The sequence below is a fragment of the Sarcophilus harrisii genome, chromosome 1 (genome assembly GCF_902635505.1).
Source record: "Sarcophilus harrisii chromosome 1, mSarHar1.11, whole genome shotgun sequence".
Lineage (NCBI taxonomy): Eukaryota > Metazoa > Chordata > Mammalia > Dasyuromorphia > Dasyuridae > Sarcophilus > Sarcophilus harrisii.
In genome coordinates, this window is record NC_045426.1 from 16270407 (window position 1) to 16296965 (window position 26559).

Here is a 26559-nt window from a genome sequence, read left to right on the forward strand (position 1 = left end):
CAGCTGGAAAGCATAGAGGCTGCTGTGTCTATCCTGCTCTAGGTCTGCCCCGATTCTCAAGATCCTCTCCCCCCATTCCCCTTTAGTCTGTGAGCTTCCTTTGGATGGAGTGGGGAGGGCCTTTCTCCTTTTATTTGTATCTCGGCACTTAGCATGGGTGCCTGGCATACAGAAAGTGCTTAATAAACGCTTATTGACTCACTGATGACTGACTAAGCCCTCCTGCAGCTACTTAACAGTCTCAGGAGGCACGTCAGCACCTGTAATACAATATATTGCAACTTATAGCATTAAATTTTACCACTTCCCAGTGAAAAGCTTGACGATGATTTACAGGCAATTCAGGGTCAGACTTCCTCCCCTGCTTTAATAGTTCTAATGTTGGATTTTAATCTCCTGATATGGTTTTTGACATTTTATCCTCATGGCTAATAAAGTTCAGTACACAATCCCTTCTAGACCGTGCTTTTAAGAGCCCCTACTTGGTGCCCGGGATCACATCTGTCCACAGCTGTGCGCTCAGCTACATTTTTGCGTCTTTTGATCAGGTACCAAGTTCTTGCCTTTGCAACGGATGCAGATCAAAAAGAAGATTCGGAACAGCAAAAAGTTGGCTCTGGAAAAAGACTGGTGGTGAGTCGGCCCTTTTTATTGCCTGGGTAATATTTCCGATGAAGTATTAGAAGGATTGATCTGCTCATTGTTGCTGGATGTCCTGCTACTGTAATTGGTTAATCATTAAGCACTTGTGAGGTGCCCGTGGTGCATCCGGCAGGGGGCCAGACCCTGTGGCCAAAAGAGGGCCTTGCCCTCCAACTGCTTCCATTCCTCAGAGGGAAAAAGTGCATGGGCCGCGTGCACTGAGGTGTGCAAACATTGATGTGCCCGGGGGAGCCTCATGAGGGCTGAGGGGGTTCGGCTTGGAGGATGTGGCCCAGACAAAGGCAGAGGGGCAAGGATGGACCTCCGGGTGTGTGTGGGCAGGGAGAAGAAGGTCGGACTGGTCCGTGAGTGAAGGGGAGACACATTGAAGAAGGGGGTGGGGGACTCCCAGAGGAGATCCCAGTTGTTTCAATAGCACATACTGGCAAAGCTCTTGGGCTCCAAGCAGCCCTATCAGACTGTCAGATGCTGAGGAGGTGCTGAACTTCCTTGGAGAAAGGAGTTTCCTCTCCTAGTAGTTCTCTCCATCATGGAAGCAGCCTTTCCAGTCCCTCTCCCTGTCCTTAGTACAAACAGGCAGGCATAGGAACGGGGTCACGGTCCAGCCAAAGCTTGAAGAAAATTTTGTTGGCATTTGTGGGGAGGCGGGTCACAGGAGGGCAGAGTTGCCAGGGGAGGCGTTGGGCCTGTTGTCCCCCTGGTTCTGCTGACTTACATTTGCATCCATTCATCTCGGTGTTCTGGCCCTTTCTGGATTCCTCAAACGTGTGGCTTTTATGAGTTACTCGTGGGGGGAGAAGTGATGGGGGTGCAGTTCTTTGCTGCTGCACCAAGTGCCACCGTTGGGGGTACTTGTCAGGTGAGGGGCCAGTGTTCTTTCCCACACCCCACTTTATTGCTGTCCTAAAGAAAGCTTGGAGGTCTCCGAATGAGGCAATGGAAGCAATCTCAGTATTAGAGAACGTGAGCTCCGAGGAAACGATCAGAAAAATTGGAATTATGTGTCCCAGAGGAGCTCTGTGACCAGGAAATTAGAGTAAAGCTTTTCCTGAGGAGTTCAGGTAGACTGAAAGAGGTCCGTCACTGAGCACTGAAGCCATTTGCCAAGGAAAGTGGTGGACCCTCTGGATCTGGACAGATCAAGACATGTTGCTGGGAAGTGGCAAAGAAAGGCTCTTCTTCCTTCTGTGGCATCCCAAGTTATGGTGTGTGTTCCCTGGCCTAGAGCATGGCGCCAAAGGCTCCCTTGAGCAGCCTGGGGGGACACAGAGGCACTTGTCTAGTGACTTTTCTCAGATAAGACTCAGCAGGGGAGGGGAGCTGCTTCTCCCAGGCAATGGGGCCCTTGGGGTCCCCAAGAAAAAGGTCTTAGTTTCCACAGACGGCCAACAGGTAGAAATGGCGTGCTGCTTTAATCATAATAGTAGCAATTACCTCCAGAACAACAGTGGATGTCTCTGGGCAGCAGCAGGTCATTGAGGTGTCCTGAGGCCCATGTCACCATCGGGGAAATGAGGCTCACAGGGACTGGGACTTGCATGGCCAGGGTCACAGGTGGGATTGGAACTCAGCCCATCACTTTGTCTCTGGTAAGAGAAAGGTTTCAAAGGAAGCCTCCAGACTTCAGATGGAGGGGGAATCACTGCGTTGGTCCTGATCTGGTCTCTGTTGATTGATCAGTTAGTTCTTGTGAAGATGAAGGGGCCCCTCCAGCACATCCCGTGTGCCTTCCTTGGCCCTCAGGGATCCTTGGCAAGATCAGGACAAGTTCACGGGATGGAGGAGACGCCAATGGAGCAGGTGGCTTCCAGAGCCCTCGGCCTGGCTGACCTGGCTTCAGTCTGGCTCTTGGCAGAATTGGTTTCCCTGGTCCCCAACCTAGGACTTTCCTGACCTTGGAATTTAGTCTGGAGGCTCCCCTAGCTCATCACCAAGTCTCAAAGTGGAGGCTTCAGTTCATATGTCATGGCCCTATGAGGAAAGTCTGGGGCCACGCTCATGGGCCCTTGAACCTCAGAACCGCTAGTGGGTGCCAGCTCCTGAGGCTGATTTTATTTGTGCTCGGTTTCACCTGGGAAGTGATGCTGGGGCAGGTGAGCTCCCCTGCTTTGAGCCGGAGACGGCCGCGGCTGTGGGCTGTGTCCTTGGCTTTGCTGCAGATCGCGGACTTTGGTGCCTCAGGTTCTACGAAGACCTGCCCTGATTTTGTAAGGGGGCCTTCAGTGGGACTTGAGCTCTCCTCTGAAAATAACAGTAATCGGTGCCAGGCACGGGATAAGGACCTAATGGTGGCAGGGACCAGAGGGAAAGATTCTGTGACCCAAGAGGGGGCAGTGTCTGGGGAGGTGGCCTGGTCACATAGTGTAAGCCAGAGTGGCTGGCAGAGAAGGCCTGAGGGCTGGGGGCAACAGGGCAGAGGAGGCCTGAGGGCTGAGGACAACAGGGCAGAAGAGGCCTGTGGGCTGGGGGTGGCTGGGCAGAGGCCGATGGGCTTGGGGGCAGCCAGGCAGAGGAGGCCTGTGGGCTGGGGGTGGCCAGCACTCATTCTGTGCCTGCCAGAGTCACTCTCGCTCTTTGTTTCTTCAAAGGTGGATTGGACTTTGAACATCGGCGAGCAAGCCCTGGATGTCTGCGTGGTCTCGTTTGGTCAGTCATCTTCCTCCGTCTTTGTGCTCGGGGAGAGAAACTTCTTCTGCCTGAAGGACAATGGGCAGATTCGGTTCATGAAGAAGCTGGACTGCAACCCCAGCTGTTTCCTCCCCTACTGTTCAGGTGGGTCTCAGAAGAGAAGTGTGTGTGAGTGTGAGTGTGCAAGTGTGACGCTGCCTCTGTGCTGGCCTGTTTTCTATAGAGCAGTGACCTTTTCTCCTTCAACACTATCAGAACTCAAGGGGGAATTTTAGCCTTTTAAATTTAAGGGGAAGTTGGATGTAGCACACGGCTCGGATAGTGCCCACCATTTTCCTTTGGACACAGTGATTTAAGAAGCAGTCTCAGTGGCCTTCCACTCTCTATCATAGAAGCCACTCCAGGGTCAGACCCATGGGTTTGGTCCCTCTGATACCCAGTGCTGCACCCTGGGCCCAGGGAATACCTGGGAAGTCGGGCAGGCCATCTGCCTGTGGGGCTGATGCACAGATGGTCAGGTAGGAGTGACAGCAAAGGTGTCAATTCTTTGGAAAGAGTCCTAACTCAGAGGTTTCCCACGGAAAAGAGAAACGGTCTGGGCCCAAATTACTCATGTGTGTTTAGCATTTTTAAGACTCACAAAACACTTTGGGAAGATAGGAACCACTATTCTCTTTTTATGGTTGAGAAAACTGAGGCTGCCTAGGTGACAGCTGGCATCTCAGTGGGAAGCCTTCTGGGCCTGGAGTCAGGAAGGCCTGAATTCAAATCCAGCCCTAGCCATTTATTGGCTGTGTGACCCTGAGCAAGTCCCTCTGCCGTTTTTGCTTCAGTTCTCTGTTATCCTGTAAAATCAGGATAACAGCAGCCACTGTCCCCTCCCCCAGGGCCATGGTGAGGGTCAGATGGGGGCTTCTTTGCAAACTGCTTGGCCTTGAAATCCGGTCCAGTTGCTCGCTCTTGGTGGTGGCGCATCTTTTCTTTTCTTACAAGTAGAAGAGCTGAGACTTTTGACAAATGTGCTAATAATGGCTGTACCTACAGAGACTCTCCTCCCCTTGACCCTCCATAGGGCCCTGAGACAACAAAAGCCTCTCAGGTGTTAATCTCAGCCTTGGAGGGTCAAGTAAGCCTAAGAGGAGAGACTCATACCCTATCTCTACTGACTCTGTTAGACATGCGCTTTTTTCTCAGAGCTTTGCTTTTCTGTAAACTTCTACCAACAGCTTCCGACGGAGCAATCAACACCCTGATCGGGAACCACAATAACATGCTGCACGTTTACCAGGACGTGACCCTGAAGTGGGCCACGCAGCTTCCTCACGTGCCCGTGGCGGTGAAGGTGGGCTCCTTGCAGTAAGTGCTTCCATTCATTATGGTGGGGAGGGAAAATGGTCCAGGACTTGGTCCTCCAGGAATTCTGCTCGCTTGTGCAAGCTGTTGTGAACTCCTTGTTAGTCACAGCTCTTATTGGGAAGACAAGCATCTTTCATTGCAGGGAACAATGAGAAGCCTGTACGAAGTACCATGAACATTGTGGATTTCACAGCTTCTGATAAAAGGTCTTTGCTGCAGAAGCAGGGTTGAAAGTAGATTCGGTTTCAAGAGACTTGTTTTCCTTATGGAGTATTTCCTTTGAATCTCGAAGGCAAAGAAACCTTCTGTGTGAGTTTGTTTTAAGAAAATAGTATTATTTGGTCTTATTCGGAGACTGATGGAATCTCAGATTATTCTACTCCAAATCCTGCTTTAGAGCTGTTTTATGACTTTTTGATGGAATTTTTATATCGCACGGTCCATTTCCGAGCAGAACTGCAAAAAAGCCTCGTGTTTAAGATAAATCAGATTTCAGCAGAGCCATCTTGGATATAAAAGCAAAGAGAGACCCTCTGTCCAAACACTGATTTTCTGAGGAAAGAATAAAAAGGCTTGGGGAGAGCCAACTTTGTCATTTTTTTGGTTGATCATGAAAGGTAGGGATTCGATGAATGATCTGGGGTCTTGGATTTAGAAATGGTTTCTTGGTCAGTGTGTGGATGTACATAATTAGTTCTTTGTCTTGGACACTGTTAAAATAAATGAAATAACCCAAAGTGGAATCTTGAAATCTGCACATACAATGTCTTTTCTCATCTGCAAATACAATCTCTTTTCTCATCATTGTGAACTCTAATTTTGATTTTAAGAGACAGGTAAAACCTATTCCAATATCAGTATCAGTAAAATCCTTTCTCTTGCCTTCCCTCGTTGTCAGGTGCAGACAATCTTCAAAAATCAAGTTGGGAAAAATAAAAATGTTAGAAAAAAATGTACTTTTTATGGTGGCAAAATATCAGTGTTTAAACTACAGTATTCATTATTGTTAAGAAACATAAATGCAATTTTCCAAGTATTTAAATTTAAATTCTAAGGTTAATGTAAATTTCGAATTAAAAATAACTCAGGCTATTCTAAAAGTCACTTGCCTTAATTTCACCATGGCCTAGAATTTGGGTCTTCTCAGCAATTCTGCTTTAAGTCACGGATCACATTTTGTGAACTGGTAGGTATTTGACTCTCCTTATAAACCTACTTTTGGCAGATCAAATTTGAGAAAATGTCTGTGTAACAATCTCTTCCAAATGTACCTTCGTTTGTGAAGAGTAAACATTTTGTGGCTGTATACTTCCCATCATCCTTCATGTTTTTACTTTTAATCCATAGCAGCTGTGGGCTGTCATACATTCTCTTAATGGTCTTAGGAAAGGAATTGGTGAACAGTGAGCTTCTTGTGACTTACGGCACCCTTGGCATCAAAGGGAGAGTCACGTACAGACAAAATTCGATGTATCTTTTAAAGATTCCCACTCCCTGTTATTTCAGCCCATCTAAATATAAAAGAAGGCATTCAAGGCTTTAGGATTCTGAGACCCTGACCTCCCCATAGCTCTGGCCCAGTGTCCCAAATCTGGATCCGGGGGGGGCCCCCTTTTTGGGAGGCTGACGGCCTGGCACAGATGGGGAGGGTATCTCCCACCAGCAGAGACATTGCTGCCACCCGGACCCATGAAGGGATGAAGAAGGCTGGAGGAGGATTTCATTGTGATTTTCTGGGGCTGAACGAGTTGTCTGACTTCTTGGAATTTAAATGGTTTTGATAAATGCATTTAAACAGCAGGTTTTCACATCAAGGAAGTGATTGCCAGTTTTTGATGTTTGCTTTTGATAAATAAGAGAAGGAAGAGTTTGGGCCAAATGGGTGCAATGAGACTTTCTCCTCCTGAAAATCCCATTTTTGTGGGGTGCTCTGGGCTCATTGTTTCTCCTCCGTCTCCCTTTGGCCTGACTGGGTTGGTGCATTTTGAGGTTTCCTTAACTCAGTGGAATATCATCTCTCTTTTAAACACAATTTTATTTTATTTATTTATTTATTTATTTTTTTGTTTGCTATAGTCCTTTTTTTTTTTAAATTTAATAGCCTTTTATTTACAGGATATATACATGGGTAACTTTACAGCATTAACAATTGCCAAACCTCTTGTTCCAATTTTTCACCTCTTACCCCCCCTCACCCCCTCCCCTAGATGGCAGGATGACCAGTAGATGTTAAATATATTAAAATATAACTTAGATACACAATAAGTATACATGACCAAAACATTATTTTGCTGTACAAAAAGAATCAGACTCTGAAATATTGTACAATTAGCTTGTGAAGGAAATCAAAAATGCAGGTGTGCATAAATATAGGGATTGGGAATTCAATGTAATGGTTTTTAGTCATCTCCCAGAGTTCTTTCTCTGGGCATAGCTGGTTCAGTTCATTACTGCTCCATTAGAAATGATTTGGTTGATCTCGTTGCTGAGGATGGCCTGATCCATCAGAACTGGTCATCATATAGTATTGTTGTTGAAGTATATAATGATCTCCTGGTCCTGCTCATTTCCTCAGCATCAGTTGTAAGTCTCTCCAGGCCTTTTCTGAAATCATCCTGTTGGTCATTCTTACAGAACAGTAATATTCCATAATTTTCATATACCACAATTTATTCAGCCATTCTCCAACTGATGGACATCCATTCAGTTTCCAGTTTTAGCCACTACAAAAGGGCTGCCACAAACATTCGTGACATACAGGTCCCTTCCCTTCTTTATAATCTCTTTGGGATATAAGCCCAGTAGTAACAATGCTGGATCAAAGGGTATGCACAGTTTGATAACTTTTTGAGCATAGTTCCAAACTACTCTCCAAAATGGTTGGATTCGTTCACAACTCCACCAACAATGCATCAATGTCCCAGTTTTCCCATCCCCTCCAACAATCATCATTATTTTTTCCTGTCATCTTAGCCAATCTGACAGGTGTGTAGTGGTATCTTAGAGTTGTCTTAATTTGCATTTCTCTGATTAATAATGACTTGGAGCATCTTTTCATATGACTAGAAATAGTTTCAATTTCTTCATCTGAGAATTGTCTGTTCATATCCTTTGACCATTTTTCAATTGGAGAATGGCTTGATTTTTTATAAATTAGAGTTAATTCTCTATATATTTTGGAAATGAGGCCTTTATCAGAACCTTTGACTGTAAAAATATTTTCCCAGTTTATTGCTTCCCTTCTAATCTTGTCTGCATTAGTTTTGTTTGTACAAAAACTTTTCAGTTTGGTATAATCGAAATTTTCTATTTTGTGATCAGTAATGATCTCTAGTTCTTCTTTGGTCATACCACAATTCCCCTTCCACAGGTCTGAGAGGTAAACTATCCTGTGTTCCTCTAATTTATTAATAATTTCATTCTTTATGCCTAGGTCATGAACCCATTTTGACCTTATCTTGGTGTACGGCGTTAAGTATGGATCAATGCCTAGTTTCTGCCATATTAGTTTCCAATTTTCCCAGCAATTTTTATCAAACAGTAAGTTCTTATCCCAAAAGCTGGGATCTTTGGGTTTGTCAAAGACTAGGTTGCTATATTTGTTGACTGTTTTATCCCTTGAACCTAATCTATTCCACTGATCAACTAATCATTCCTTTAGCCAATACCAAATAGTTTTAGTAACTGCTGCTCTATAATATAATTTTAGATCTGGTACAGCTAAGCCACCATCATTTGATTTTTTTTTCATTAATTCCCTTGAAATTCTTGACCTTTTGTTTTTCCATATGAACTTTGTTGTTATTTTTCTAGGTCATTAAAATAGTTTTTGGGAGTCTGATTGGTATAGGCTAAATAAATAGATTAGTTTAGGTAATATTGTCATCTTTATTATATTTGCTCATCTCTATCCAAGAGCATTTAATATTTTTCAATTGGTTAGATCAGACTTAATTTGTGTGAAAAGTGGTCTGTAATTTTGCTCATAAAGTTTCTGATTTTCTCTTGGCAGATAGATTCCTAAATATTTTATATTATCAGTAATTACTTTAAATGGAATTTCTCTTTGTAACTCTGACTGTTGGATTTTGTTAGTGATATATAAGAATGCTGATGACTTATTGGGTTTATTTTATAACCAGCAACTTTAGCTAAAGTTGTGGATTATTTCTAATAACTTTTAGCAGAATCTCTGGGGTTCTCTAAGTATACTATCATGTCATCGGCAAAGAGTGATAATTTGGCTTCCTCATTGCCTATTCTTATTCCTTTAATCTCTTTCTCAGCTCTTATTGCTATAGCTAGTTTCTAATACAATATTAAATAGTAACGGTGATAGTGGGCAACCTTGTTTCACTCAGATCTTATTGGGAATGGTTGCAGTTTGTCTCCATTACATATGATGCTTACTGATGGTTTTAAATAGATGCTGCTGATTATTTTAAGGAAAAGTCCATTTATTCCTATACCTCAAGTGTTTTTAATAGGAATGGATGTTGGATTTTATCAAATGCTTTTTCTGCATCTATTGAGATGATCATATGGTTTTTGTTAATTTATTATTAACATGGCCAATTATATTGATAGTTTTCTAATATTGAACCAGCCCTGCATTCCTGGTATAAATCCTACTTGATCATAGTGTATTATCTTGGAGATGATTTTCTGTAGTCTTTTTGCTAATATCTTATTTAAGATTTTAGCATCAATATTCATTAGGGGATTGGTCTATAATTTTCTTTCTCTGTTTTCAGCCTACCTGGTTTAGGTATCAGTACCATGTCTGTGTCATAGAAGGAATTTGGTAGGACTCCTTCATTTCCTATTTTATCAAATAATTTATATAGCATTGGGGCCAATTGTTCTTTAAATGTTTGGTAAAATTCGCATGTAAATCCATCTGGTCCTGGGGATTTTTTCTTAGGGAGTTGTTTAATTGCCTGTTCTATTTCTTTTTCTGAAATGGGACTATTCAAGCAATTTACTTCCTCCTCTGTTAGTCTGGGAAGTCTGTATTTTTGGAGGTAGTCATCCATTTCACTTAGGTTATCAAATTTATTGGCATAAAGTTGAGCAAAATAACTCCTATTATTTCTCTAATTTCCTCTTCATTGGTGGAAAGTTCTCCCTTTTCATTTTTAAGACTACTAATTTCATTTTCCTCCCTCCTTTTTCTAATCAGATTTACCAAAGGCTTATCTATTTTATTGGCTTTTTCATAGAACCAACTCTTAGTTTTATTAATTAGTTCAATAGTTTTTTTACTTTAAACACAATTTTAAATATTAACAGGTAAGATAAAGGAAATGGGTCCAAAGTAGACTCATTAATAGACTTAAATTATCACTGAATGTGACCGTGATCGTTTAAGTTTCCTAGTTATTAACATGCATTCTGAGGCTGAGAATGTAGTGTCCACTACCCTACATAATAAATAATCCCAAGGAGAGGATGTAATGAGAGTGTGTTGCAGTGTTTTCTGGGAAATGCCTTCAAGGCAACTGGGATGCGACCAGGAGCAAGTTAAGTAAGTGTGCTTTCCTCCTCCATAAAATGTGGGGGACGAAAGTTGGGGTTGTCATAGCGGTCCTGTCTGGTTTATAGGGTCATAGATTTAAAACTGAAAGGGAACACAGACCCTTTCTCATCCAAGGAGGAAACTGAGGTAGGTGGAGGTAAATGGCTTAGTCATGTCGGTCATACACAGCAGGTCTGTGGTTACAAGTCCACTTGTCTGTCTTCAAATCTCTGAGTTTTTCCCGTGTACCACACTGCCTCCCATTCAAATACGAGCTGCTATTGGTATAACAGATGTTGTGAACAGCAAAAGTCCCACCATAATGAAAATATTTTGAAGCTCTGGCGAGGAGCCCAAGGCTCTTTTCCCTTTTGTTTCAGAGAATTCTCTAGTTTGTGGAACTGTGAAAATAAAATGAATCTATTTTTCCAGAGCTTGTATGTATAATTGACTATAATGAAAAATGTTTAATATTTTATTCTTTGTCTTGTGTTTCTCTGCTGTTCTTTGTCTGGGATGGCTCCCACTCTGTCTTCCATCTACTTCCTCATGAAGCTTCCCTCTCTCTAGTCCTGGCTCAGATGCTCTTTTCTGAGTAACACTGTAGGGTCTGGATCCGCTTTCATTCGTTTCTTTCACTTCTCTTGATAACAAGGCAGAGATCCTGCCTTCAACCTCTCGTGAATCCCAAGTAGCTTCTCAGCACATAGTCGGGTTGGAGGTAGAATTAGGACATGAGGCTAGTCAGTACTGTGGATCCTTGAACTCGTGTTGGCTTTTAGTGATCGTCATTTTTTTCCAGGAGAATTCAGCCACCTTCACAGGCCCAGCAATTGAAGAATCTGTTTTCTTCCTCTTCTGAACCAAGTGGCTTCAGTTTGCCCATCTCTAGTCTTTTAGCCCCTTCTCTTGTTTTCGGTGATTTTCCAGAGATCTCTGAAAGCAGCTTGTTGCAGATCTATCTCTTGGTTGACATCCCATTTCCTGATGCCGTCTTCTTAGGCAGCCATTCGTTTCCCACATCTGCCTTTCTTTCCTGAAGCCTCTGCCTCCCATTAGTTATCTCCAGAAACGTCCTTGTCCGAGATCTTTCTCCATTTAGCCAGGACTTTGGGTTCCCTTAGTTCCTTCTGGCTGGATCTTTGGCCCCAAATTAATTGCCACAAGCAAGAGTCGATCATCCCCTTTGATGGGTGTTGAGGGGCTCTCGATGCATTCTGAACCCCTGCCCTGGGAAAGCACTTCATCACCTGATTTGGGTGGACATCACCTTGGTGCCCTTGGCAGGGGATTGTTTGCCGCCATGACTCTTTTCTTTGTGTAGACCCAATTGGGTTTTCTCTCTCCTGCTAGCACCTCTCAATATCTCACCAACGCAACTTTAAAGATATCCCTTCCTTACTGGGTCTCTCCTGGCCCTTTATGCTCTTGGGACAGAGATGAGGCTCCATGGTTTTGGGAGAAAGCTCCCGGGGTCTCCTTCCTCCTGTGGTGGCTCTGAATTCTCCTTCAAATATGGCTCATTTTCTTTCCTTGTTTTCTTCTGTTCTTTGAGAGAACATATTGTTCATTCTGGATTGAGTGAGAAGAGCCACTTCTCTATCCCTTTCACCTCCCTGTGTTTCCATACATCCAGCTAAAACTGGCCAAGTTGTGCAAGCTGCTTTTTGCTGGCAAGCTCCTGGGATGGGCGTCTCCTGGGCTTATAGCTCCATTTTTCTGAAGATGTATGTTCTGAAGGTAAAATTGTTTCTTTATTCAATCAATGACAATTATTGATGAAGCATCATTTTATTTCTTATGTGGAATACATGGTGCTGGGCACTGGGATGCCAGTATAAAATATTAAAATTCCCTTCTCTCAGGGAGCTTCCATTCTCAAAGTTGATATCTTTGAATTTAAATCTTGTGGGAATGCTGTTTGGAAGAAATGTTGCCTTTAGAAAAAAAATTATTCTCTTAAAGATCATCCTTATTTTTTTCTTCCTCTTGCCCTCATCTCTAGCTCTCTCTGTCTCTGGTTTTCTTTTTCTCTCTCTGTCTCTTCCGCCCCACCCCACATATCCACTGATGTTTTCTTCTCATAAGACCAATAGTCTGGATTTAGGTAGTTATTACTCAGCTTTCCTCTGACTTTCCAGTTGTTTTTGCCATGTGAAGTTATGAGTGAGTGTGATCGCTGAGCTATTCTGATACTTCTTTCCTAGGGTCACCCTACAGACCCTTGTTGATCATCGGGAGCATTTGGTGGCTTAAATTTGGAAATTGCTTCACAATCACTTAAATTGAAATTGAAATGAAATAATTTTACTCTCATGAAATAAAGAGGAATCCTTTCAAAAATGGTAGCTCCTTTTTCCTATTCCTATCAAGATTTCTCCTATCAGATGCAAGGTCCAGTTGTGAAAGTGAGTAAGTAGCCTCCTGCTTGGCTGCCCTCATGGTCCCTGGGCTGTTTTCCTTTTTTACGTAGTGATGGGAAATGCAGTATCCTCCCATCCTCCCGAGATTGCAGTGCTAAGTACAGTTCCATATTGTTCAACTTGGGGGACGGTTCCAGGGTAAAACTGAAGAATTTGCAGCCAGAGATTTTGGAGGCACACTAGAAAGAAATACCCTGAGAGATAAGTAGGCGCGCTCCAAATGTGGCTCAGCTTTGCCCATTTCTGTTTTATAAATTAAACCTTTTAATAGTGGAATTCTCTTTATTACCACTTGTTTCCACTGCAAACCTTCCGTAGCCTTGTTGGCAGTAGAGTCCCGAACATCTCCTGAGTCCGAAGGCTTCGAGAGAATATAAGCTTCTCTTCTAGGAGGAATCCGAGCTCGGCTGCTTGACTTTCCAGCTTTATCCTAGAAATAACATGGACTTAATTTGGTGGTAGAGATGTAAGCCATTAGCACTAGGTTTTGGCAGGGTAAAGACAAATAAGTCTCGCAGCTCCCTGTCCACAAGGAGCTCTTTGGCTGTTTTGGGGAACCAGACCCAGGCATGGTGATGAGCTAGTTGAACCCCTTCATTTTAGATGCCAGGGAGGGCTGGTGACAGGGTCTGAGGCCCCACAGGTGCGTCCGAAGGAAGGGAGGGCAGGTGGTGCCCTTTCCTGATGCTGTCTCGGTTTCTGTTTGAGTCTACAGCCCTCTGGGAGGGGTGGTGTCTGCACCTGCAGCCCCTGGAACAGCGGGTAGCCCGAGACTCAACCCTGAGCCTTCCATCAGGATCTAGCCTTGGATCGTGCCCCAGAGTAAGTGAGTCTGGACCATGTCCTGAAACTTGTCAGAGCAGGAGAGCTCCATGGGAAACCGCATCCTTCTCTTACCGACCCCAACTGCTCCCTGAAACAGGGGCCCAGCAGCTTCCGATGAGGAGAATCATTCATTGGGATGGGGCAGGAGTGCATGGGGTTTAGGATGGGCAAGTTTCAGAGGGGAGGGCAGTCCAGGTGCTCCATAAAGGAGACGTGCCGAGGGTGACTTGTGACCGGACCTGCTATGGCAGCGGGCAGAGTGGAGGCCCCCGGTCACAGGTGCCACATGGGAGCCGCTGCCATCCATACTTGTGAGCATGGAAGATCCCTGCTGCTCTAGTGCAATGGAGCTGCCTTCTCTCTTTTTATAGGCTGATGGGCTCTTGGTGCCTTGTCGGGGCAGTCTTGAGCAGGCCATGGGCAAGATTCACCCAGCAGGGGCAGGTGGGATGGACTGAGCTGAACCAGGGATGGGCGTGTGAGCACCGAGGACACCCCTGTACCTGGAAGTATGGGCTTTGAAGGGTAGTAAAGCACTTTATCCTTCGAGGAAGGGAAAATGAGTGTTTCTTTATGTAGCGTGTGGTGCTTTCTCCCATCCTGGGAAGGTAATACTTGAAGAATCACTTAAAAATTATTATGCTAGAATTAACAATGTTTCTTGTAAAAAATTATCCCAGAAATCATTAGTGGGAAAAGGCTCTGTCCTTGTCAGTCTGTGGGACCTTAGCTCCCTGGTCAAGTTCCCGCTGAGCTCTGGGGACTCAGCCTCTTAATTCTGCTGGACACTTACTTTTCTCTTTGATTCTTCCCTTGGAGAAAAGAGGCCTTGTTTTCCTAAACTCTTACATAGGAAATGCTTGTTCTTTGGGAGTGGGCTTAAAGGAGGGCCATGGGGACGCTGGAGCAGCACACCCTTTGCCCTCGATAGCATGTAATTTTAGTGCCGGCTTTGGAGTACAGGGAAATCATGGCAAAATGGGGGATTGCCATGAGAGTGCCCATTGGGTATCCCATTCATTTGGTGAGGATGCTAGGTTTGTATCAGAAAGGTACAGGTTCAAACACCCGGCCTACACTTACTACCTGTCTTTGATCCTTGGCAAGCATTTCATCAGTTCAAACCTCATTTTATCCCTTTGGAAAAAGTTGGATGTGAATAATATCTGTGTGATCCCAGAATACTGGCTCCAAGAGCCAGTAGAAGTTTTAAAGATCCTGTACACAGTGAAGGGTGAGCCTCTCGTGCTCTCTGGCTCTCCCGTTATTGGGGAAGGCACAAGTGTGGCTCAGATGTTCCTCAAGAAGAAATTCTGGACAGGGGGCCGCGGTTTGTGCCATGCTGGCATTTCTCAGCCAGGCCTTCCAGTCCTATAAGACACGGGCCCAGGTGCTCATGAGAAAGGCACGGCTGTGTTTAGTGTGGACTCGGGAGACGGGCTTCTGCTGGCTTCGTTCCACCCCAGATAGTTGTGTCCAAGCAAAGCTGTAACGAGAGAGTTTGGTGAGCAGGGTCAGGGACTCTAGAGGTTCCAAAATGTTGCCCAAGAAACCTGTAAAGCTTATGTGCAAACTGTTATCCCCCCAGCTCATGTGGCCTGGTCAGCTGGGAGCATTGACCAGAAGAGCAAGGAGAGGCAGACCCAGAACAGTACCCCGAGGAAATGCCTCTGGGCCTGGAACTCTGGACACTGTGCCCACACTGGGGAGACCTTCTCCTCTTGGGTTTTATAATACTGCACCCTTCACCCCTTTTCTCTGTGTCTCTCTCTGCCTGTCTTTCTGTCTCTGTCTTTCTGTCTTTCTGTCTCTGTCTCTGTCTCTCTCTCTCACTGTCTCTCTCTTGTCTCTCACAGTCTCTCTCCCCCTCTCTATGTCTTTGCTCCTGTGAGTCTGTTCTGGCCATCTTAGTCCCCTCTTTGTCTGGATATACTCACCACTCCCATCCTGGCCCCCTTCTCCTCTCTTTGCTGCCTTCTCTTGCTTGGGGATGTGGTCTGTGGCCTGGGGCCCCCCACAGTTTTCCTGGGGTGTCCAGTCTCTGTCCAGCTGCCCGGTGCACATTTTCAGGCAGATGGTTGCTGAGCCTTCTTGCTCCACATGCCTGAGTTCCTCCTTCTGTCCCAAAGCCAGCCAAGTTCTGAGGTGTCACCCGTACACAGCCTTGGGGTGCTTAGGCCTTCAGCAAACATTGATGAAGGCCGCCCTAAACTCTCCCCACCCTAGCTCCATCCCCGGCATCCAATTCTGCCCATGGAGTGCCAACTTTTAAGAAATTAACTTTTGGAAGTTTCCTAAAACTCCTTGTGCATTGAGGAGTTGGCTCAGTTCTGGCAGGCTCCCAGTACCTCTTATCGTATTGTGGTGGCTGAGTCCCTTCAGTTGCTTGGGGGGGTTGGCCGTTTCCTTCTCCGGCTCAGGTTACAGATGAGCATACTGAGCATGGAGGGGGTTAAATCACTTGCTGAGGCTAGATTTGAACCAGGACCAGCACTCTGTTCGCCCAGCTGCCCCATGCTCATGGTAGTGACCTAATGCCAGGTGGAGGGTCTTCAAGTGGGTCCTCTGAGTGGATCCCCTGTGATCTGGGAACTCGCCTTTATTTCGGCTTCACTGAAGAGGGCTCTCATTATCTGCATGTAGACTGCAGCCCATGCACAGCTCCCCTTCCCCGATCAGTCTTGTCAGTGTTCTCTCATAAATCCTTCCTAAAGGTTCACTCAGGAACCCCCATGGCCTTTAATCTCCCCCGTCTCCTCCCTCATGCTTACCTTGCCTTCACTGCCTCTTTCCACATTACTTGTTGGGCAGGTGCCATTATCACCCCCTAGACTTCCTTTGTGGCTTTCTGCTGCCCGTTGGGTCACTTGCAATTTTGCTTTTTATTTTTTCTCCCTGGGAGATACAGCTCCGACCAAACGAAGCCGTCAGGGCTGATGATGCTTTCTTATTTTTGTGGCGTTCCCCAGCTTTTCCTTCAAACATTCCAGTGAGACTACAGGGTGGGGTGCTTTTGTCAGCACTTTAGAAGTTTCAAAGGGCAACTTCATCATTTGGGAGAATAATGTCATTTTCAGGGTTGGTTCCCAAATATCCAAAATCCTCTGGATCTTTAAATACCTTTGAATGAGACCAGAGTTTCAGATCCAGCAGATGTGGTTGGATCGTGGAGAACATTTGGAGGGTCAGCGTCCCAGAAAATTGCCCACTTATTTTTCATTGCAGAGGAACGAAATCTTTTCTCAGTGGTTGCATTAAACCTTGTGTCAGCATTGGACCTGAAGAAGCTGCACAGGGCAGGTCACTTTTAGTGCCCCGTAGTTTGTATTTATTTCACGCTTTCTTTCCAAAGAGTTTCTGTTGTTCCTCCAGGTTGGGTGAGCACCTGTTCTTTCCTGTTAATTGTGGGAATTGGGTATCTTAAATGACTGATTTGAAGTGAAGATGGTTTACCTTAGGGATTGAATACTGCGAAGCTTTAACAATTTGGGAGGAACCCCTTTCTTCAAGACAATAAAGAGCAGTTTGTCAGTAATGACACAAACACATGGAAAGCTGTGGAGGAACATTCGCCTTTTGCCAATGAGTGGGGACGGGCTTGGTTCAGGAGACGTAAGCACATGTAGCTTTGTTTTAGGAGTGTTTTTTGATGGAAACAATATCAAAATAATTGAAATATAATGAAAGTGTGAGTAGGTTTATGAGTATTTGTATACGTGTGTATATATACACACAGATGAAACCAAGGCAAAAAATCCAACCAGTTATGACTTGTTCAGTTCTGGGGTCCTCCAGATGCTAAGAAAAGCTTTGTTCTCCATCCCAGGGGCACCCCTGTCTCTTCAGTGTCATTGGCTGACATCTTCTCAACTAGTCTATTAAATCACTCAATAGAAAAATGCCAAAATGCAGCCCTTATACACTTCTATGGAAAGAGAATTGTAAGTAGGGATAGATTTGATTGTGTGTGTGTGTTGTGTATGTAGCATGTGGTATGTGTGTTGTGTGATGTTTTGTGTATGTAGTATGTTTTGTGTGTATATTGTATATGTATGTTATGTGTATTATGTGTTGTGTATGTAGCATGTGGTATGTGTCATGCGTTTTGTGTATATGCAATTGGTATGTGTATTGTGTGTTGTGGTATGTGTATTGTGTGTTGTGTGTATATGTGTTATGTTTGCATTGTATGGTATTATAAGCCCTAGAATGACGCCATTGTGGCTTCCCCATGACTAGGTTTCTGATTATTTTAGTTACTGTGGAAAATTTCTTAATGTTAACTGAATTGAACCCACCTCAAATGGATTCCGCTCGAATGTCTCTGTTGCCCAGCCCAGGGACCTCCTTCTCCGGAGGCTCTCCCACTCCCAGACTTGGTTGTGTATTCTTGATGTGATTTCACTAACTCTCTGTATACTTTGCAGTGATGTCTCCACGTACCTGCTGCGTTTCCCTGTAGAGCATTTTAAGGCAGGGATTATTTCTCGTTGTAGCCTTTGTGGTGCTGGTGCCCTCTGGCACATAGTAGGTGCTTTGAAAATGCTTATTGAAGGGGCATAATAAGGACCTGATCTTAAGGCAGAGTGATTTTTTTTTTTTTTAGCATTAAATTAGAGACAGCATGGTGCAGTGGATGCTGTGTCAGAGCCAGGAAGGTGCCTCTGACACAGGACATTCACTCAGCCTGGCCTTGCGGGAGCCTCTCGCCAGTGGCTTTATCGGCCAGATCATTGTTAGGTGGTGGCTTGAGCTGCCTGGGGCCCGACCCCCAGTGAAACGCCAAGGTGCATCATCTCATGGCTGGGCGTGGATCCTGGTATAAAAGGTATTCTCTTTTCCTCCCAAGTTTTTGAATGACATTTATTATTAAAAACTTTTTTTTGGAGAAGTTCCTATTATTATTCAGCAAATGTGCTCTTTCACTTGTGATTCTTTGTGGAAATTGACTGTTAAGCAGAATCAATTGTTGTGGAATTTGCCTTTAAGTGATTAGGATTCTTTCAAATTAATTTTTCTCCACTGCCAAAGTAAATTGAACTGGTTCTGAAATGAACTATCGAATGACGGACCTAGTAGATGGCTTCTTGGAAACATTACCACTTTAGCCAATTGCCAGCACCGAGTTTATTAGTTGTTTCTAGTTTTGCCTTTTGGGGAAAGAAGGCTGAGTGGGAGAATGCCAAGATTTTGGTCATTGAAGGCCCCAGCCTTAGGTTCAGTGTTCTGGCTTTTTGGGCATGGCCCAGTCTTTGCTCAGTTCTGTTTCACTTCTCCTCTTGACCTTGCTTAGGATCCAAGATGGCGTCTTGGGCAAGCTCCATTAACTTCTGAAAAGGAAGACAATTGTCAAGGTCGAGGTGTCTCTGTGAATTCCTGACACTGAAGGTGGTTTGGGAAGCCTGGGACTAGAAGTCCCCTTCCTGGTCCTTGGGGAAGCACCGCCTGAAGCCTTAGGTTTCAGAAACCATCGTCACGGACTCCCCTGGACTTAGCATTTTCCTCTGATTCCTGATGTTCACCTGTCAGGGGCACCCCTTTTCCCAAAGTATTAGATATTCCACATCTGTTGAAGTGAATTTCCTTTTGTTTGCTCTCCCCCCCCCCCACGAATTGTTCATTTGTCCAATTGATAAAACTGCTCCAAAAACATAAGAGTAAGAGCTCAAATTTGTGTGAGATTTTGTTGGAAAGTACTTTACTCACAGCAGTCTTTAAGGAGCATATCAAGGGAGTTTTAGCTCCTTTTTACAGTTGAAGAAACTGAGACCCAGACTTGCCCACACTCACACCTGGGCAAGCCCTCAACCTCAGTGTCCTCCTCCATGAAGTGGGCACAGTGACACGGCACCTGCCTCCCCGCCTTCTTGTAAGGATCAGATGAAGTAATCATTAGAAATTAGCTCAGTGCCTGGCACACATTAAGTGCTATTTAAATGCCAGCTATTCTTCTTCTTGTTGTTGATAGTAGTGATGAAGCAGTGCTTGGGAAGTCACAAAGAGTGACGCTTAATTATTTCAGTTTGAGACAGCCGCCCCAATCCCGGGGGCTCCATCTGCCCCAGGGGTCTCCTGTGGCCAGCATGAGCTCGGCTGGGTCACCTCCTGGTGCCTCCTGTTCTGGGCAGCCAGCAGAACTGTTCTGGGACTGCCAGCACTGCCCAGGGTCCTGCCCCATTTTTCTCTTCTGTCAACTAACCTCTGACTATCTAGACCTGACTTGTTTCCCACCAGGGACACTTCAATATGCTCCCCGTGGGAAGATTAAAGGTGAAGGGCCCCGCAGGTGCCCTCCAGCGAGCTTGTTTAGACCTCCACTTGTGGTTTGTTTATGATAGGAAATGAGATAAACATAACTTGAATCTGAGGCCTTAGTGCTTTTGTTACAAACAACAGGGGAAGAAAAGCAAAGTCCAGTAAAAATCCATCTTTCTGATGGAAAATTATCTGGGTTTGGATGTCTGGTTATCTTCACTATTTGCAGGATGAAAAACCAATTTTGCTGGAAATCTCCGAGTGTGCTCCATAGGAAGGGGCTCTTTCGGAAGGGTCATTGTTGACTTGGAAGGGAAAGCGTTTGGTCTTTCTGGGATGTGTGCCTCAGAAAACAAGCCAAAAGAAAGAATTTTGGAAGTAAAAGGCTGCTCCCATCTCCAGGAGATGGCCTGATGGATATTGGGACCGCCAGCCAGGCAGCCCCTCAGCCTACACACAGCAGGGGGCCAGGAGTCCGCTGCCATCAGCCCCCACGTGGGAAGCTGAGCTTTTCCCAGGGACATTTCATTCTCTCAGATTCTCTTCAAGGCCTTGTGGAAGGCTTTGCCTGTTTCCATCAGTATAAATAAGAGTCGAGGTGGGTGGATTGGGATTTTTCCGATAAATTTTATCTATTACTTTCAACAATGCCAGCGTCACTTAGCTGTGCTTATAATTAATAGAAGCCACAACAGAAATCATCTGTGTGAGTGTACACACACAAATACACACACATGGATTTCTGCATATGTGTGTACACTCCCACACATATCTGTGTGAAATCTCAAATTCTCCTCCCACTTAGCTAGTCTGGGGACAGACTTTTGTCTTCATCGATTGGGTATGACAGTGGGCCGGAAGCAACAGAGGATTCCCCTTGCAGGTTTTTGCTGTTTTTCAGCCTCAGACCCATCGATCAAAGTGTTGGCTTTTGTTAGGATTGTGTTCCTGGCTATGACGGCGATCTTTATCATTTCAGGAATCTGTTCCTTCAGCATTGTTCAAATAAATCATGTTTGCTCTTTACAAATTGCCATCTCATTCACGTGGAATATTCTGGGTGTGTTCTTGGAAGGAAGTCATCACCTCCTGAGGGCTGAGACCTGGAAGGCTATGAGAGGTCCCATAACCCAACTTGCTCATTCTACATGTGGGAAAACAGGACTCAGGTGCCAACTTCATTGTGCTTCTCTTTAAGCTTGTTCCCAGAATAGGCAGATCATGGATTTTCCACCAAATGCTCTGCCCATTGGAGAGCTAGTGAGCAAAGTTCTGTCAGCTCTGGGGCGATCTGCAGAGCCCTGACGTGGTGACTGTAGCCCTTAGCGCTAGTCAGGTGATGACTTATGTCAGCAATCGTTGGCCCAATGGGCTGGGGACTGAAGATCGGGACTCCACGGAGAAAACCAGTTTGAATGGATACTTTGATCAAAGAGGGATAAGCTCGCAGACCAGCCTGTTTCACTGTCATACAGAACCGGTGGCTTGGTTAGTACCTAAATCCCTGTTCAGCTCAGCTTCTCCTCTTTTTTTTTTCCTTTTCCCAAATTAGAAGGGACAGTTTGTAAGAAGTTGAGCTGTCACCCAAGGCCTAGGTGCAGAGGGGACCTGGGGAATCCTGCTATCCAGGCAGCTGGTGCTGAAGATGCAGCCAGCCTGAGCTTGTCTTTGGAACCCCCTTTCCTGCCTAGGAAAGAACAAGATGGGCTGCCGGATCCTTCAAGCTGGACCCTCTGAGGGCTGTTTGCCCGGTGTTTTAATGTTTCCTTTGATCAGGGTATTTCCATCAAGGAAACCTCTCGCATGGTTTACTGTATTTTGTTCCTAAAGCTCTCCATGTAGTTCTGCTTTTGGTTTTTGTGTATTTATGATCTCAGATACACATAAAAACCAGAAGAAATATTATTAGGAGAGAGATTATTGCATTTGGGCCTGGTGCCTTATTGTGTTGAAATGGCTTGTTTGGGGCTTGAGCCGGCTCAACGTTTATAGAGCCGATTTATGCCATCTTGTGTTCTAACCCGTTGAACGGGGATGGAACCAATTAGGCTGATGTCACTTCTGTACAGATGTGACAGAAGCCTCTGTATCTGTTGGATTTTAAGCACTGTGTACAGCATAGATACACTCCTGCAAAAGGATGGCTTTCTTTTGCCATAACTGGGTGTACCGAGTATAATCATTCAAAGCTGAATCTCCAGGAAACACTCTAGTCTCAGGTAAACTGGGGAGGGGCTGCTCACTCTGGGGAGGAATCAAGGGAGCAGCACATATTAAGCGCCTAAAAATGTAATCTCCTGTGATCATTAGATCCTTGTAAAGTAAATGGACCCCCTACAACTGCAGGGTCAGGCAGCAGCCACATCATGATCAGAGCCTGGGAATTCTGACTTCTGCCTCTATTCATTTGACTAGTTTCTTTTTGTTGTGAAGTTTTATTTTCTTCTTCTTTAACCCTAGGACTGATTAGCAGCATAAGATGGAGATTCTGCAGGCTTGAATTCTCTGAAGTCTCTGGCACCATGGCCAGATCACTTCACCTGGTTACAGTTCATTTGTTCCTTCTATAAACCATGAATAACAAAGTGTGGTCGCTTTCCCCCCATCATTAGGATGTAGTAAAGGCTGATGGACTTTGTTTACAGCTGGGAATGTTTTTCAGGACACTTGTATCGAGTAGGGAAGGGGAAGTGGTGGGGGCATGGGGAACATCCCAGGATGTGAGTTAGTTGGGCTTCCAACAAGAGCAGTAACAGAAAGTCTTGAGATGGGTGAAGGTTGGTGGAAGTTACTTTCACACGATGCTCAGTTAGGTCTTTTCTCAGATGCTGTCTCATCCCCAGAGAGTTGTCAGAGGAAGGGGAATGGTAGAGGAAGGAACTAATGGAGAAGGAGGTGGAGGAGAGTGTGACAATTAAGGGGACAAAAAGAAGCTTGGTTATCTGGCCTGCTCTGCTGCTGGGCCAGGGGTTAAGTAGATCAATTCAAGAAGACTCAACTTCAGGGACTTCTTTAGAACCTTGAACTCTCTTCCTTGTTTCAGCTTCAGGCCCTCAGCTCCTCAAGTCTTTTTATCCCATCAGACCTTGGTTTTGTTTTAGGTTGATTGAGAATGTTGGCTGTTCTTTAAATTCCAGTCTGGTGTGAAATCTTTGAGCCAGAGAAATGGAAGCATGAAGTCTTGAAATGATACATTTCTTCACATATGGAATGAATTTTATTCTTTTCCAAATATTGGTTATCAATAATGAAAAAAGTGATGCTAGGAAAGTATTTTTCCTTTCCTCTTTTCGTCTCCATTACCGTACCTGCTGAAGTAATCTGCATTTACTTCTGTTGCATAGGATGAGAAAGGGCAGGAAAAGAAAAGAATAAATCTTTTGTTTAATTATTGCAGCATAAAAAGCCTTTTACGGTCACCCAGCTTGCCTGAAGCAAAGACGATAAAGTAATTTTCTTTTTAAAATAAATCAAAAGTTGGTGCTAGCAGACAAATCTGGTGATTCGGAGACTTGAGTTATTGGATTGATATTGTATGATGGAAAATATCTGAAGCATTTTGATTTCTTAAAAGGTTATGTTGTGAAAATTTTGTTTTGTAAGAGTAGACATACAAAAAGCATATGCCGTTGTTATTACCAGAATCCAATAAAAGATAGCTTTTCAAATGATTACCATATGTGTGTGGGAGTCACTTTGCACAGTCAAGTTATTTTCGATACCAGAGTAATTTGTTTCATATTTTGAAGGCTTCACTCTTGAAAATGGCCCTTCAGATGTAGTCTTTCTTTGACTGGAGTATGATGTATAATCAAATTTTGTTTTTCAGCCATTATCAGTCACGCCTGACTCTCTGTGACCCTTTTTGGGGTTTTCTTGGCAAAGCTACCAGAGTGGTTTGCCATTTCCTTTTCTGGACAGTTTTACAGACGAGGAAACTGAGGCAGGCACGGTTAAGTGACTTGGCCATGGTCACAGAGCCCTCAAATGTCTTAGCCTGGATTTGAACTTGGGAAGATGAACCTACCTACTCCTGGCCTGGTGTTCTGTGCACTATGACGCTACCTGGTGGTTCCTGTGGTAATCAAATGGTACATAATAAAAACCTTTAGGAAATATTTTATTTTTTTTCCCCAACTGCACGTAAAGACAATTCTTAACATTTAACAAATGTTTGAATTTCAAATGTTCTTTCCCTTCCTTCTACTTTTTTCCTTCCTGAGATGGTAAACAGTTAGAGATTAGTGTGCAATCATGCACATACATTTCCATATAAAATAATAATATAATATATAAATATATAAAATAATAATAATAATATAAAAAATCAGAACAGTTGAGATTGAATGCTGGATGGACAGTTTGCCAGACACAGGATGGCGTGTGGTTACAGCAGCTGTGAGTCAGGGGCCATGCCCTGTGTTGGGTACACTGTGGCCTCCAAGGGCTGTGAGCACACAGGAAGCTGAGGGGATGCCAGCTGGGAACTCCGGCAACATCAGCTTGGCTGGGGTCACCTCTGAACCTATGGCAGATGGTAAAGCAAGTCAGAGTTCCCGAGGTTGTCTCGAATGTAGACAGTTGGTTGGGCCTTTGGAGCTCCAGGGATCATGTGGCTCCTGGCCCCATTGGTGCCATGGAGATTGTCCACAAGCACTTACCAAACACCTGTTACCTGCCAGGTGTCGTGTCAGGGATTCTGGATAAAAACAAAGGTGATTTGATCCCAGCCTTCAGAGTACTTCCTGCATTGGAGAGCTTTAGAGATCTGTCTCAGGGTTGAAGTCGGAATGAATGCAGAGGGAGAAGGGCAGGGCCTGGGATTTCACGAAGATGCGGAAGTCCCAGATGAGGAGCTTCCATCTACCAAGACAGGCTAGCACCTCCTCTGGAACTCAGAGCCCTGAGAGGGGATGGGGTAACCTACCCGGGGTCCTCCATCCAACATTTGCCAGAGGGGGCCTGTGCCTGGCTGTGCCAGGCCTCCAGGCTGGCTCCCTCCACTCCTGGGGGCCGCCCCACAGCAGGTGCCTCGAGCTGTTTGCCAGCAGACTTCATCCCGGCTCATCCGGGGGCTCCTTCCTTATTGGCCTTTGGCCATGCCGCCATGGAGTTCCTTCTGGCTTTGAAGCCCCAGGCCCAGCATGGTCCCTGCCTCCTAACATGACCTAGAAACAGCTGGACTCCGCTGTGCCCCAGAAAGGAGCAGGAACCGAAAGGATACCTGAACCAGGGGTTCCCTTGGGCAACAGTAGAGCCAATGAGTGGATCTGCTCCCCCCAAGGGAGCCTTCTGGGGGGGGTCTCCACCTCCTCCTCAGGAACCTCCCAGACCCTCACTTCCTGAGGCCCTCTAGCCCCGGGTGCTCCCCTCCAGTGCAGGGCATGGTTTACCGACCCTGTCACCCTGATTTTCAATTTTGTCATCTCTTCTTTTGCCCTCCCTCATTAGGATGTAAACTCCTTGAGGGGTGACTGCCTTCTGATGTTTCTGGCCCCAGCCAGGCTTAGCATGGGGCTCTCCCTCTCTCTCTTCCCCTTCTTCCCACCCTGTCTCTCCTTTTCTGTCTCTTGTCTCTCTTCCTCTCTCCCACCCTGTCTCTCACTCTCTATCTCTGTCTCTGTCTCTCCTTCCCTTCCTTCCCCCCTTCCTCCCTCTTCTCTGTCTCTCTCTGTCACGTTGCGCGCGCTCTCTCTCTCTCTCTCTCTCTCTCTCTCTCTCTTTCTCTCTTCTTGTCTTTCTCTTCCTGCCCCTCCTCCCAGTGGACAGAGAGTTGGTATGCCATAGTGAGTAGAGAGCGGCTTTGGAGTCAGAAAAACCATGGGTTGAAGCCTTTTTCTCCCCCTCCACCCTTGACCAAGATGCTTAACATCCCAGCACTCCAAGTGAGACTCCAAGCTGTCGAAGAGCTGCTGTTTTGCACCAACAGAAGGGATTTTTTCCCTGGGAACTGTCTCCATCCATGCAGTTAGGACTCGACCAAAAACAGGCTTCCCTTGGGGAGTTCTTGCCGCTCTGGGTTTGAATGCCATTGGGACCATGCCACATGCAGTAGGGATTTCTGGAGAGATCCCTCCTGTGCCCACGTTGGCAGGGAAGCATCCCTTGCACTTGGTCAATGAATGACAAACTCCTTTGGCCAGTGTGTCTTGGGTTATGTGACAATAGGAAAATGACGTCCATTATCAACTCTCAGGAAATCTTATAAGATCTTGGCCCGTGACTGGGATTTGCCTTTTTTTTTTTTTTTTTTTTTTTTTTTTTTAGAGGAGAGCCTTTAAGGTCAGAGTCTCTAAAATGGTGCCCCTCAAGGTGGATTTGTGAACTTGAATGAAAAAAAAATCACCTCTTTTTGCTAACTTCTAACAGCAATTTGGGATTTTTTCTTCAGTTATTTAAAGGGAATATTCTGAGCAGGGGCCCATGAACTTCCCCAGACTGACTGCTAGAGGATCCTTGACCAACTCTCATTCCCCTTCTCCCTGCTTGAAGGTAGGAGTTGCCTCAGCTGAATCAACAGGTTTCCCCCTGTGCTCTCAGTGGGCATAGAGACACCTTCCCATCATGTGTGACAGGATGACGTGGTCTGTTACAGAAGGTTATTTGGGAAATCTTCTAACCCCTTCTCCTCCTTTTGTCAGGGCTGTGTTCCGTGTGGATGTCCATCAAGGTCTTGTAGAGATAGAAAAGTAGACATTACAGTGGGCCTTTTGTTGGACCCATGACCTTGTGAGTGGCAGGGTCTCTGGGGAGGGAATGCCCTCTCTTATTACGTATGTTTTGGGAACTCTTTCACAACCTGCTGACTTAGAACATCACTTGAACACTGAGAGGAAAAGTAATTTGACCTGGCTAGAATGGATAAGAGACAAGACTGGGACCTAGTTCTTC

General features: G+C 45.2%; 1 protein-coding gene across 4 annotated transcripts in view; it reads left to right on the forward strand.

Moving 5' to 3' along the window:
- Positions 1–26559, forward strand: part of BBS9 (Bardet-Biedl syndrome 9) — a 282920-nt gene that overhangs the window by 55517 nt on the left and 200844 nt on the right. For all 4 annotated transcript variants that reach the window (XM_031952936.1, XM_031952951.1, XM_031952944.1 and 1 more), the window contains 3 exons: positions 549–633; positions 3252–3435; positions 4518–4647. In XM_031952936.1, the coding sequence (XP_031808796.1) occupies positions 549–633; positions 3252–3435; positions 4518–4647 (399 nt within the window). The remainder of the gene's footprint in view (positions 1–548; positions 634–3251; positions 3436–4517; positions 4648–26559) is intronic.